Below are 15,356 nucleotides of genomic sequence, written 5' to 3'. Positions count from 1 at the left end.
CTCCCGGGCTCGGTGAGGAACTGTTCCTGGAGGAGCCGCGGAACGCCAAAACCAGCCAATGGGAAGCGGCGAGACGCGGAGATTGGCACGAAGGATTGGAAGAAGAGATTCAGCCATAGAACAGGTAATTGCAGGCTGCCATTCGCCTGCGGCTCGCAGACAAATCACTCAGGCTCAGTGCTAATTAACCCGCGGAAACTGCTTCTTGGAGCCTGCTCTTATCAGAACATACACCGAGCACGGAGCAGCCGAATTCCGGCTCCCGGAACTGCTCTGGCCCAGGGATAAAGAACCCGCGGAAACTGCTTCTCGGTCTGGGTCCTGCGGAATACTGTGGAGGTAAATACCAACCGAACCTTCATAGGCAGTGGCAACAGGACTGAGACGGGGCATGTGAGGGCCGGTCAGGACTCACCCGTTACTTTGGTCACCCGGCAAAGGGAACGAAATGATGCCGTTCGCATGGGATACCAACATGGCAGAGATCTGATGTCATCAGAAAGCGGTGGAGGAGAGAACTTCATCGATACCAGCGGCGACAGAAGCAGTTGGTCTCCTGGTAAAGAAAGTGAGTCACAAACACCCGAGTCTCTCTCACTTTGTCATCAAACCAGAGGGGCAGAGCAGAGCTGCCTCCCACGCCCGGCACAGGCCCAGCGGCCCGCCGGCGTGACCCCAATTGGAGTAGGGGCAGAGCAGAGCTGCCACCCGCGCCCGCATGGTAGGCAGACCTGCGACCGACCTGCAGAACAGGCCCAGTGGTCTGCGGGCGTGGAGGGGCAGGGCAGAGCCACCACCCGCGCCTGCAAGGTAGGCAGACCTGCGACAGACTGGCGGATCAGGCCCAGCGGCCTGCCAGCGTGGTACACACGTCACCCCAATTGGAGTAGGGGCAGAGCAGAGCTTTCGCCCGCACCCGGGACAGGCCCAGCGGCCCGCCGGCGCGGTAGTCACATCACCCCAATTGGAGTAGGGGCAGAGCAGAGCCGCCGCCCGCGCCTGCAAGGTAGGCAGACCTGCGACCGACCGGCAGACAGGCCCAGGGGTCCGCGGGCATGGTAGACACGTCACACCAATTGGAGGAGGGGCAGAACAGAGCCGCCACCCGCGCCTGCAAGGTAGGCAGACCGCCGCCCGACCCTGCAAGGGAGACGTTTCAACTATACAAGAGCAATATAAATATATAGGGGGGAAAATTTCAAAAACACAACAGTTTCACCAAGCAGAAAGAAACACAAGCAGTATGAAAAGACAAGGAAAGAAAGGACCACAAGCAATGCAGGTCAACTCAACTTTAGAAGAGGTAACAGCTGCAGCAGATGGAATGTCAGATAAAGAATTCAGAATATACATGCTTCAGATGATCTGGAGTCTCAAGGAAGATAGTAGACAGCAAAATCAGACAATGAAAGATCACTTCGACAATGAATTACACAAACAAATCCAGGAATCAAAAGATCAACTATACAGGGAGATAGAGGTTATAAAAAACAAACAAACAGAAATCCTAGAAATGCAGGAAGCAATAAACCAACTTAAAAACTCAATTGAGAATACTACCAGCAGAGTAGAACACTTAGAAGATAGAACATCAGACAATGAAGACAAAGTATTTCAACTTGAAAAGAACATAGACAGCTCAGCAAGACTGTTAAAAAACCATGAGCAGAACATAAAAGAAATATGGGATAACATAAAGACACCAAACTTAAGAGTCATTGGGATACAGGAAGGTATAGAGCTCCAAACCAAAGGAATGAGCAATCTATTCAATGAAATAATATGAGAAAACTTCCCAGACTTGAAGAATGAGACAGAATCCCAAATCCTAGAAGCCTACAGGACGCCGAATGTGCAAAATAATAAGAGATCCACACCTAGACACATTATAATGAAGATGCCCAACATACAGAATAAGGAGAGAATTTTAAAAGCTACAAGCGAAAGGAAGCAGATTACGTTTAGGGGTAAGCCAATCAGGATAACAGCTGATATTTCAACACAGACTCTGAAAGCTAGAAGATGCTGGAATAACATATTTCAAACACTGAAAGAAAATGTGTTCCAACCAAGAATTGTGTATCCAGCGAAATTAAGCTTCAGGATGGAAGATGAAATTAAAACCTTCCACGATAAACAAAAGTTAAAAGAATTTGCAGCTAGAAAACCATCTCTTCAAAACATCCTTGGCAAAACATTACAGGAAGAGGAAATGGAAAATAACAATGAAAACCAACAGTGGGAGGTAAGACTGTAAAGGGGGGGGGAAATAATCAAAGAGGAAAACAAACCATGTTTAGTAACATAAATAAACAAATATGGCTGGAAAAACAACCCATATCTCAATAATGACCCTAAATGTTAATGGCTTAAACTCACCAATTAAGAGACACAGGCTAGTAGAATGGATCACAAAACAAGACCCAACAATATGCTGCCTACAGGAGACGCATTTGATAGGAAAAGACATACATAGGCTGAAGGTGAAAGGTTGGGAAAAATCATGTCACTCATATGGACTTCTGAAACAAGCAGGAGTGTCCATACTCATATAAAATAAAATAGATTTCAAGCCAAAGTTAATCAAAAGGGATAAAGAGGGACACTACATACTGCTCAAGGGAACCATACACCAACAAGACATAACAATCATAAATATATATGCCCCAAACAATGGTGCAGCTATGTTCATCAAACAAACTCTTCTCAAGTTCAAGAGTCTAATAGATCACCATACAATAATCATGGGAGACTTCAACACACCTCTCTCTCCAATGGACAGATCTTCCAAACAAAAGTTGAATAAGGAAACTATAGAACTCAATAACACAATTAATAACCTAGACTTAATTGACATATATAGAATATACCACCCAACATCAAGAGTTACACTTTTTTCTCAGCAGCACATGGATCCTTCTCAAAAATAGATCATATATTATGTCACAGGGCAACTCTTAGACAATATAAAGGAGTAGAGATAATACCATGCATCTTATCTGATCATAATGGAATGAAACTGAAAATCAACGATAAAAGAAGGAAGGAAAAAGCATACACCACTTGGAGAATGAACAATAGGTTACTGAATGATCAATGGGTTATAGAAGACATCAAGGAGGAAATTAAAAAATTCTTAGAGATAAATGAAAACACAGACACAACATATCGGAATCTATGGGACACGTTGAAAGCAGTTCTAAGAGGAAAATTCATTGCTTGGAGTTCATTCCTTAAAAAAAGAAAACACCAACAAATAAATGATCTCATACTTCATCTCAAAATCCTAGAGAAAGAAGAGCAAAACAACAGCAAAAGAAGTAGAAGGCAAGAAATAATTAAAATCAGAGCTGAAATTAATGAAATCGAAACAAAAGAAACAATTGAAAAAATTGACAAAACTAAAAGTTGGTTCTTTGAAAAAATAAATAAAATCGACAGACCCTTAGCCATGGTAACGAAGAGAAGAAGAGAGAGAACTCAAATTACTAGCATACGGGATGAAAAAGGCAATATCACAACAGACACTTCAGAAATACAGAAGATAATCAGAAATTATTTTGAATCCTTATACTCCAATAAATTAGAAGATAGTGAAGGCATCGATAAATTTCTTAAGTCATATGATATGCATAGATTGAGTCAGGAGGATATAGACAACCTAAACAGACCAATATCAATTGAGGAAATAGAAGAAACCATCAAAAGACTACCAACTAAGAAAAGCCCAGGACCAGATGGGTATACAGCAGAGTTTTACAAAACCTTTAAAGAGGAACTAATACCAACAATTTTCAAGCTACTTCAGGAAATAGAAAAAGAGGGAGAACTTCCAAATTCATTCTATGAGGCCAACATCACCCTGATACATAAACCAGACAAAGACACTTCAAAGAAAGAAAACTACAGACCAATATCTCTAATGAACCTAGATGCAAAAATCCTCAATAAAATTCTGGTGAATCGGATACAAAAACATATCAAAAAAATTGTGCACCATGATCAAGTAGGATTCATCCCTGGGATGCAAGGCTGGTTCAATATACGGAAATCAATAAATGTTATTCACCACATCAATAGACTTAGAAATAAGAACCATATGATCATCTCGATAGATGCGGGAAAAGCATTCAACAAAGTACAGCATCCCTTTATGTTCAAAACTCTAGAAAAACTAGGGATAACAGGAACATACCTCAATATTGTAAAAGCAATCTATGCTAAGCCTCAGGCTAGCATCATTCTGAATAGAGAAAAATTGAAGGCATTCCCTCTAAAATCTGGAACAAGTCAGGGATGCCCTCTCTCTCCACTTCTGTCAGTAGAGGGGGCAGAGAGATAAGAGGGGAGGGGAGGGGAGGGGGGATAGTAGAGGATAGGAAAGGCAGCAGAATACAACAGACACTAGTATGGCAACATGTAAATCAATGGATGTGTAACTGATATGATTCTGCAATCTGTATCCGGGGTAAAAATGGGAGTTCATAACCCACTTGAATCAAAGTGTGAAATATGATATATCAAGAACTATGTAATGTTTTGAACAACCAACAATAAAAAATTAAAAAAAAAAGAAGAGCAATGCTGGAGTTATCACAATACCAGACTTCAAATTACACTGCATCGCTATAGTATCAAAACAGCATGTTACTGGGTCAAAACAGACATAAAGAGTAATGGATTAGAATAGAAGACATAGAGACAAACCCACACAGATAGAGACATACGACACTTGACAAAGGTGCCCAAAACATACTCTGGAGAAAAGATAGCAATTTTAACAAATGGTGCGGGTAAATCTGTATATCCATTTGTAGAAGAATGAATCTAAATTCTTATCTCTATCAGAAATTCAACTGAAAGTTGATCAAATACCTAAGAATTAGACATGAACCTTGGCAATTTTCAGAAGAACTGGTAGTCTCAACACTTAAACATATTGTCACAGATACCTACTTCCTTAACAAGATGCCTAAAACACAAGAAATAAAACCAAGAATCAATAAGTGAGACAAAATCAAATTAAAAATATTTTGCACATCAAAGTAAACAATATTGTGAAGAAGGATCCTACAGAATGTTTAGGATTTTTGCCACCTGCTTCTCAGACAAGGAATTAATATCCAGAATATATAACAAACTCAAGAAACTTAAAATAAAAAAATAACCCAATTAATATATGGGCAAACAACTGAACAGACATTTCTCATAAAAAGTAATAGATAGCCAAAAAATATGTGTAAAAATGTTCAACATTTGTAATCAGGGATATGCAAAGCAAAACTATATTGAGATTTAATTTCACTCAATTCAAATGGCAATAATCAAGAACGCAAATAACATTAAACGTTGGTGAGGATGTTGGGAAAAATCTACACACATACATTTTTGTTGGGAGTGCCTATTGGTCTAACAACTCTGGAAAGTAATATGGAGATCATTCAAAGACTAGTAATAGAACCATCATATGACTCTGTTATCCCCATCCTTGGTATTTATCCAAATAACTAAAAGTAGCATACTATAGTTATGCAGCCACATCAGTGTATATAGCAATGCAATTCACTTATAGAACTAGCCCAGGTGCCTGTCCACACTTGAATAGATATAGAAAACTTGGAGATTTACTCAGCTTTGAAGAAAAATTGGATTTTGGCATTCACTAATAAATGGATAAAACTGGAGAACATCAGGCTAAGTGAAATAAGCCACACTCAGAAAGTCAAGGGCAAAGGTTTCCTTCATATGCAAAAGCTAGACCAAAATAAAGAAAAAAAGAGGTGGAGAAATACCATGGGAAAGAGCACACAGATCAGTGAGTGCATCCTAGGAAGGGGACTAAGGGAGAGGAAATAAAGACAGGAAAAGGAAGAAGTGTTGTAATGAAATTGACTAAATTATGCTTTGTACCAATATAAAGTGAAATTCACCTTTATGTATATTTATAAATCACTATTTTTTTTCTAATTTTCCTATATAGATATTTATTTTATTATTATTTTTAGTTTTACATGACAGTAGAGTTTATTTTGATATATACACACACACACACACACACACACACACAAACACATACAAGTATGGAATATATCTTATTCTAATTAGGATTCCATTCTTGTGGATGTACATGATATCTAGATGCACTGTGGTGGATTCATATGTGTACAAAGGAAAGTTATGTCAGATTCATTCCACTGTTTTCTATTATCTTTTCTATTACTGTCCCCTCTCCCCTTCCCTTTATTTGTCTTTGTCTAATCCACCAAACTTCTATTATTATTCTTCCTCTTATTGTATATTAGCATCCATGTATAAGAAAGAACATTTGACTTTTTTTAAGGGGGGGGGATTGGCTTATTTCACTTAGCATGATAGCCTTTGGATCCATCCATTTACTGGTACATATTGTAAAGTCATTCTTTATAGCTGAGTACTATTTTATTGTGTGTATGTACCAGAATTTCTTTATCCATTCATCTGTTGACAGGCATCTAGGTTTGTTCCATAGCTTAGCTATTGTGGATTGTGCTGCTATAAACCTGTCTACCTGTCAATCACCTCTCTGATCAGCTTCAGTTCCAGACTGTAAAGGAGTTGAGATTTTTGGCCTACTTCCACTTTGCCGTCTTCACTCTGAATGTTTTCTCCATAAAGAAATGATAAATGGGGCTGGGGATGTGGCTCAAGTGGTAACACGCTTGCCAGGCAAGCGTTCACTTGGCTCTGGGTTCCATCCTCAGCACCACATAAAAATACAATAAAATAAAAGATATTGTGTCCACCGAAAACTGAAAAATAAATATTAAAAAAATTCTCTCTCTCTCTCTCTCTCTCTCTCTCTCTCTCTCTCTCTTTAAAAAAAAGAAATGATAAATATTTGGGGCTGGGGTTGTGGCTCAGTGGTAGATGACTTGCCTAGCACATGTGAGGCCCTGGGTTCGATCCTCAGCACCACAAATAAATAAATAGATAGATATTGTGTCCAACTACAACTGAAAAATAAAATATTAAAAAAGAAATGATAAATATTTGAGAACATATATCTGTTTAATATTATTTAAATATTATATAATATATACACGTCATTCCACACCAAATTGTACCCCATAAGTATGTATGTGTCTATTAATAATAAACAATTTATAATAACATGAAATATAAATGGGGTTTGAAGTTCAGCAGGAGAATGATTTTTTAGATATACTAAACATTATGGTGAAATACACCAGGCAGAGATCATTTCTTTTTTGTTTGTTGTTTTTAGAGATGTAATCTGAGTATCTCACTTTTCAGGTGTGGTTTCCAACCAGGGTCAGTTTCCCATGGCTGGAGAAGCCCAGGAGCCTTTTCAGTGCACTGGTCCAATGTGCCGCTATGCCGAAGATCTGATCCCTATGCTGAGAGTCATGGCAGGACCTGGGATTAAAAGGTATGTTCACATATTTCCCGTGTCCTATTCTGACATTCTTTCTTCCTTTGCTTATTAGTGACATGGAAGTACACTCCCAGTCCTCTAACAAAGAATTATCATATTTTAAATGAGAGAGGTTTTATATAAGTGGATAACATGTTTCACAAATTGGGAAGGTACTATGTAAAAATTTTAATGATAAAATACAAGCAAAGACTTTATTCTGGGATAGAGACAGTGAAGCATTTGTTCACTTGGCAATTTGAGTATAATGACTTAATTTAAATTGGTGTTTTCTGGTTCTGCCATCTATCAGCACACTCATATTTTCCAGCATCACTGGACCATCACTGCTGCCTAGAAATGTTTCCGTAGACAGCTCTTAATCACATTTCTCTATTGCAGTGACTTAAATGTATATTAATTTCCAGCCTGCATGTGACGTTCTTATCCCATTATATTCAAATAAATAATCCCATATCTTATCTCACTAAAAAATGCCTGCAGTGTGGAATTTGTTTCAGTTTCTTACCATCACAGTTTCCTAGGTCTCCAGTCATTCATTCCTTGTTTCTTCTCTTAAAATAGTAAAAATGTCTTTCCTTTTTGTTTTGCTATATAAGTACCTTCACTTATGTTCTGAATTTCATGTGTTCTTACTCTCAGATCTCTGCCCAGTTACTACCTCACTTTACTATGACTTCAGCCTTTGTCACACACACACACACACACACACACACACACTATATATATATATATATATATATATATATATATATATATATATATACACACACACACATACATATGCATATATACATAGCAACACAGTTGCTAAAGACTGATTCCCTATCTCACTCCTTCCTCATTATCACTGACAAGTGTCTCTCATCTTAAAAACAAATGAAACTTTCTCAGTCTCCCATACTGCTTGCTACTACCCTATGTCATATTTTGCCTTCATGGACAAATTTATTATATTAATTATTTATATTCATTAAATCTAAAACCTCACATTTCCTAATTATTTCTCAACACTCTACATACTGATTAAATCACTGAAGTTAGTCTTCAAATCCAAAGTTTCAGTTTTTTTCCTTTCTGCTAAATACATTGTCAACTTAATACATCATCTTATTATAACTGTTGACATTATTAATTACTGTCCCCATCTTGAAATAATCTGTGTCTCTGGATTTCATGATTCCCACTCTTCTGATATAGCTCCTTTATCTATAGTTTTCCCTTTTCATCTCCCTTGCTGGCTTTTTTCCTTCTGCTAATCTTATAAACTCTAGAGATTTCTGGCTTATTTCTCTCTATTCACCTTCCCAGGATGACTCCATCTACACCTGTAACTTCACCTATTTTCCATATGTGGATGACTCCTAAATGTACATGTCTAGCTCAGTTTTCTCACCTATTCTTTATGACTGTATTCACTGGTATAATAGTCATCTCAGATAGCTGAAACTCAATATGCCTAAAATTGATCTCATTCTTGTAAGTTTTAAGAAACTAATCTGCTACCTATATTCTTATAAAATTTCAGTGACTGGATCACAATAAAAGTAGTTGCTAAAGACTGATGTCCTATTTTACTCCTTACATCTAAGTAGTGCCATCCTATTAAAACTACCTTCCAATTGTATTTATATATGAGAGCAGAATGCATTACAATTCTTATTACTTATGTAGAGCCCAATTTTTCATACCACTGGTTGTATACATAGTATATCCACACCAATATGTGTCTTCATACATGTAATTTGGATATTAATGATCATCACATTCCACCAAAATTAATTACCCTATGCCCCATCCCTTCCCCTCCAATCAATCCCTCTGCCCCATCTAGAGTTCGTCTATTCCTCCCATGCTCCCGCTCCCTATCCCACTATGAATTAGCCTCCTTATATCAAAGAAAACATTCAGCATTTGTTTTTTTGGGACTAATTGTTTATTACACCTTGACACTTCTCCTGATCACCATGGTTACAATTATAGTTTACATACAGCCGTTTCTCAACTGGACTACTACAGCAAGCTTTTGATCTGTCACTCCAACTCTAGTCTTGACACATTATAAATTGAAATAATAGTCTTAAATGTAAATCTGATTTCTGAAAGCATGCACTGCTTCTGTCACACAATTAATTTTTTTTACAGATACAATATCTTAATTTTATTTATTTTTATGTGTTTCTGAGGATCAAACCCAGTGCCTCACATGTGTGAGACAAGCACTCTATCAGTGAGCTACAGCCCTAGCCCTCTGTCACACAATTTTAAGGGGAAATTTTTCATTATAACTGAAGTTCAGTTGTTAAGATTAAACTAGTAAGCACATATAAATAATTTATTGACATTAGTTTCTTTTTAATTATACACAGGTTAAAACTGGATGCAAAAGTACATTTACAGCACTTGAAATTTTACTGGATGGAACATGATGGAGGCTCACTTTTAATGTCCAAGGTAGACCAAGATCTCATTCTTGCTCAGAGAAAGGTAAGTTTTAAACAATATTTTATTATTTGTCAATGGACTTTATTTTATTTATTTTTATGTGGTGCTGAGAATTGATCTCAATGCCTCACACATGCTAGCAAGTGCTCTACCATTGAACCACAATCTCAGCCTGAGAAAGGTAATTTTTAATAGATTCATTTAATAGAATTTATATTCAATAAAAGACAACATTATAACACTTTGAGTTATTTGTGTTGAATATTTCTCTGTCAACATATAGAATTAACATGATCAGAGTAGTACTAAGTAATTTTGGGTGTGATTTTTATATTTATTTAGATATTTGTTTTTAATACCAAAGAAAGTTATTTTGAAAGTAAAGTAAGATAAAGCAATGAAAGAAATTGCTTAGAGATAATCATTATTAATTGTTTAATATATTTCTAACCAGTAGTTCTTGTGTATCTATGTATAGGTGTAAATTTTACATGATTATAATAGCATTATGCATTTAAAATTTTATTCTGATTTTAGTTTTTCAAAAAATACTTTCATAATCAGATGAAATAATGGAATAAATTTGTCTTTCTAAAAGTAAAACTTACTGCAAATAATAGTAAGAAGGGGAAGAGATCTCTCAAAATTTAAAAACACTTAAACAAACAACAATAAAGTAACATATGTCATCATTTTAAAATAATACTTATCATTATTTCAAAACAATGAATTTTGTATTTCAATCCTCAAGAGAATTCATGCAATAATACAGTAAGAGTTAGCAAAAAATCCAAATATCTACAAATTAGAATCATCTGAATCTACTTGGAAATAACTAGTAGAATCTGATTTTGCCATACTTATGAATTAGCTTAAATATAAATGAAGGCTAAATTAAGAAAATTATAAGCTTGAGTACTACAAAAATAGCCTTATATTTCTGCTTAGTTCATTTTTCGGTTCTATAAAAATACATGAGACTGAGTAATTTATAAAGAATAGAAATTTCTCACAATATTGGAATTGAGGAAATTCAAGAGCAAGGCATAGGCCAGTTTTATGTCTATTAAGGACCCTGTTGCTGTGACCTTCAGAGAGGTTAAATGCTGTACTTTCCCATAAGAAAGATGTTCTCCAGTTCCACATATTTACCAGAAATCCCCATTTTAAAGGTTTAACTACCAGTAATTAGGGTGCAGACCTAATGGCCTACTCACCTCTTACAAGTCCCATGTCTTAAGTCTGGCACACTGTCAACACCTGAATTTTTCAGGTGACATATTCAAATCATGGCATATGTGTATTCATTACCATGTTGCTAGATTTGAAGACCATGCATGTTATGAAGGGAAATATTACCTTAAATTTATCATTATAACCTATCCAACTGTAATGTAATTCAAATAAAAATTGAGAGGATTTTTGTAATGTTTAATGGAAAAAAAGAAAATTAAAATCTGTATAATATATACTCAGAAATAGGCATTTTTTTGCATTAACTTTTCATGTGTATTAAGACAGCTTCACAAATCTGCATTAATACCATTGAAAATGAATGAATTACATAAAATTGGCAGTAATAATGATACAAGGTTCAGTTTAGGGGTGTAACTCAGTGGTAGAGTGCTTGTCTGGTGTGAGAAAAGCCTTAATTTCAATCTTTCAATCTCCAGCACTATGAAAAAGAAAAATATAATAGTTAATAATTTTATATAGTCCGTAACTCACAAGAAGAGATATAACACCAAAGCCCTAGGAAAAAGACAAAGGCAAATTAAAGAAGATATATATGAAATTTGAAAAAGGTTAGACCTTACAAATAATTAAATAAGTGGGGTGTGGTGTTACACTCCTATAATCCCATTATCTTGGGAGGCTGAGGCAGGAGGATCACAAGTTGAAAGCTAGGCTCAACAACTTAGTGAGGCCCTAAGCAACGTAACAAGATCCAGTCTTAAAATTAAAATTAAAACAGGGATGGTAATGGAGCTCATTGGTTAAGTGACCCTGGGTTCAATACCTTGGATCAAAAATACAAAAATAAAAAAGTAGTTAAATAAAAATTATAGAAAAATTAAGATACGATTCTTTTATTGCTTAGATTATTAAGATTGAAATCATCAGTGAATGCAGTGGCAAAGAAAATTGACCCAAAATTTGTATACACTTTTTCAAACAATATGTTTTCCAAAGTGTTCATTTTCCACTCTTTTTTTAAATTTAAATTTGTTATATATGACAGCAGAATGCATTACAATTCATATTATACATATAGAACACAATGTTTTATATCTCTGGTTGTACACAAAGTAGAGTCACACCATTCGTGCCTTCATATATGTACTTAGGGTAATAATGTCCATCTAATTCCATGGTCTTTCCTACCCCAATGCCCCCTCTCTTCCCCTCCCTCCCCTTTGCCCTATCTAGAGTTCATCTGATCCTCCCATGCATGCCCCCAACCACGTTATGAATCAGCATCCTTAAATCAGAGGAAGCATTCAGCATTTGGCTTTTGGGGATTGGCAAACTTCACTTAGCATTATATACTCCAATGCCATCCATTTACCTGCAAATGTCATGATTTTATTCTCTTTTAATGCTGAGTAATATTTCATTGTGTATATATACCACATTTTTAAAATCCATTCATCTACTGAAGGGCATCCAGGTTGGTTCCACAGTTTAGCTATTGTAAATCATGTTGCTAAAAACATTGATGTGGCTGTGTCTCTATGTATGCTGTTTTGAAATCCTTTGGGTATAGACCAATGAGTGGGATAGCTGGGTCAAATGGTGGATCCATTCCCAGTTTTCCAAGTATTCTCCATGCTTTCTATATTGGCTGCATTGATTTGCAGTCTCACCAGCAATGTATGAGTGTGCCTTTTCCCCCACATCCTCACCAGCACCTATTGTTGTTGTATTCTTAATAGCTGCCATTCTGAATGGACTGAGATGGAATCTTAGTTTTGATTTGCACTTCTCTAATTGCTAGAGATGTTGAACATTTTTTTCACATATTTATTTGTTGACTGATTGTATATCTTATTTTGAGAAGTGTCTGTTCAGTTTCTTGGCCCATTTATTTGTTGGGTTATTTGGGTTTTTTGGTGTTATGATTTTTGAGTTCTTTATATATCTAGAGATTAGTGCTCTATCTGATGTTTGTGTGGCAAAAATTTGTTTCCAAAATGTAGGCATTCTATTCACATCACTGATTGTTTGTTTTGCTGAGGAGAAGCTTTATAGTTTGAATCCATCCCATTTATTGATTCTTGGTTATAATTTTTTGCCATATAGGAGTCTTAATAAGGAAGTTGGGGCCTAATCCACCATGATGGAGATTTGGGCCTACTTTTTTTTCTAATAGGCACAGTGTCTCAGGTTTAATTCTTATGTCCTTCATCCACCTTGAGTTGAGTTTTGTGCATGGTTAGAGACAGGGTTTAGTTTCATTTTGTTACATATGGATTTCCAGTTTTCCCAGCACCATTTGTTGAAGAGGCTATCTTTTCTCCAATGTATGTTTTTGGTGCCTTTGTCTAATATAAGATAACTGTAATTATGTGGGTTAGTCTCTATGTCCTCTATTCTGTACTATTGGTCTACCAGTCTGTTTTGGTGCCAATACCATGATGGTTTTATTACTGTTTCTCTGTAGTATACTTTAAGGTCTGTATAGTGATGCCACCTGCTTCGCTCTTCCTGTTAAGGATTGATTCACCTATTCTGGGTTTCTTATTTTTCCAGATGAATTTCATGACTGCTTTTTCTATTTCTATAAGGAATATCATTGGGATTTTGATTGGAATTACATTAAACTTGTACAGTGCTTTTGATAGTGCTATTGTCATTTTGACAATATTAATTCTGCCTATCCAAGCACAAGGGAGATCTTTGCATCTTCTAAGGTTTTCTTTAATTTCTTTCTTTAGAATTCTATAGTTTTTATTGTAGAGGTCTTTCTCCTTTTTTGTTTAGTTGATTCCCACATATTTTATTTTTTTCAGGCTATTGTAAATGGGATAGTTTTCCTTGTTTCTCTTTCTGAGGATTTGTCATGGGTGTACAGAAATACCTTTGATTTATGGGTGTTGATTTTATATTCTGCTATTTTGATGAATTCATTTATTAGTTCTAGAAGTTTTCTGGTGGAATTTTTTGAGTATTCTAGGTATAAAATCATATCCTTGGCAAATAGTGTTGAGTTCTTGTTTTCCTATCTGTATCCCTTTAATTTCTTTAGCCTAATTTCTCTGTCTAGTGTTTCAAGGACTATGTTAAATAGAGATGATGAAAAAGGGCATCCTTGTCTTGATTCTGTTTTTAGACAGATTGCTTTCAAGTTTTCAACATTTAGAATGATATTGGCCTCAGTCTTAGCTTAGGTAGCTTTTATGATGTTGAGATATGTTCCTGTTATCCTAGTTTTTGTAGTGTTTTGAACATAACTGGGTGCTGTAATTTTTGAATGCTTGTTCTGAGTCTACTGAGATGATCATATGGTTCTTATCCTTAAGTTCATTGATGTGATGAACTATATTTATTGATTTTATTGATTTCCATATGTTAAACCAACCTTGCATCCCTGGGATGAATCCATTTGATTGTGGTGCCCTACCTTTTGTTTTTGATTTGCCAGAATTTTATTGAGAATTTTTGCACCCATGTTCATTAGACATATTGGTCTGATATTTTCTTTCTTTGATGTGTCTTTGTCTGGTTTTGGAATCCAGATGATATTGACCTCATAAAGTGAGTTTGGAAGTGTTCCCTCATTTTCTATTTCATGAAATAATTTCAGGAGTATTGCTATTCTTCTTTGAATTTCTTGTAGGTCCTGAGCTTTTCTTGGTTGGCAGGCATCTTCTATTTCAGTGCTTGAAATTGATATGTTTAACTTGTGTATATCGTTCTGATTCAGTTTGGGCAAATCATATGACTCAAGAAATGTGTTGATTACCTTCAATATTTTCTATTGTATTGGAGTACAAATTTTCAAAATAATTTATAATTATCTCTGCATTTCTTTTGTGTCTGTCATGATATTTGTTTTTTATCACAGCTGTTAGTAATTTGAATCCTCTGTCTGTTTCTCTTCATTAGCATGGCTAACAGTTTATCCATTTTATTTATTTTCTTCAAGATCTAATTTTTGCTTTTCCAATTTTTTCAATTGTTTATTTTGTTTCAATTCATTCATTTTATCTCTGATTTTAATTATTTCCTGTCTCCTCCTGCTTTGGGGGTTAATTTGTTCTTCTTTTTCTAAGGCTTTCAGATGTAATGTTAGGTCATTCATTTGTTGACTTTTTCTTCTTTTAAAGAATGAATTCCATGCCATGAACTTGCCTCTTAGAACTCTCTGCATAGTATCTCAGAGATTTTGATATGTTGCATCAGTGTTCTCATTTACCTCTAAGAATTCTTTAGTCTTCTCTTTGATGTCTTTTACAACCCATTGTTCATTCAG

At 35.8% G+C, this 15,356-nt stretch overlaps 1 protein-coding gene across 2 annotated transcripts in view; it reads left to right on the top strand.

Moving 5' to 3' along the window:
• The window catches only part of Faah2 (fatty acid amide hydrolase 2), a 154,577-nt gene that overhangs the window by 55,942 nt on the left and 83,279 nt on the right, over positions 1-15,356 (top strand). For both annotated transcript variants that reach the window (XM_071606330.1, XM_034635443.2), the window contains exons 6-7: positions 7,294-7,429; positions 9,805-9,922. In XM_071606330.1, coding sequence (XP_071462431.1) covers positions 7,294-7,429; positions 9,805-9,922 — 254 coding nt within the window. The remainder of the gene's footprint in view (positions 1-7,293; positions 7,430-9,804; positions 9,923-15,356) is intronic.

Source organism: Marmota flaviventris, chromosome X, assembly GCF_047511675.1.
Source record: "Marmota flaviventris isolate mMarFla1 chromosome X, mMarFla1.hap1, whole genome shotgun sequence".
NCBI lineage: Eukaryota > Metazoa > Chordata > Mammalia > Rodentia > Sciuridae > Marmota > Marmota flaviventris.
This window is presented reverse-complemented; position numbering and strand designations above follow the sequence as displayed.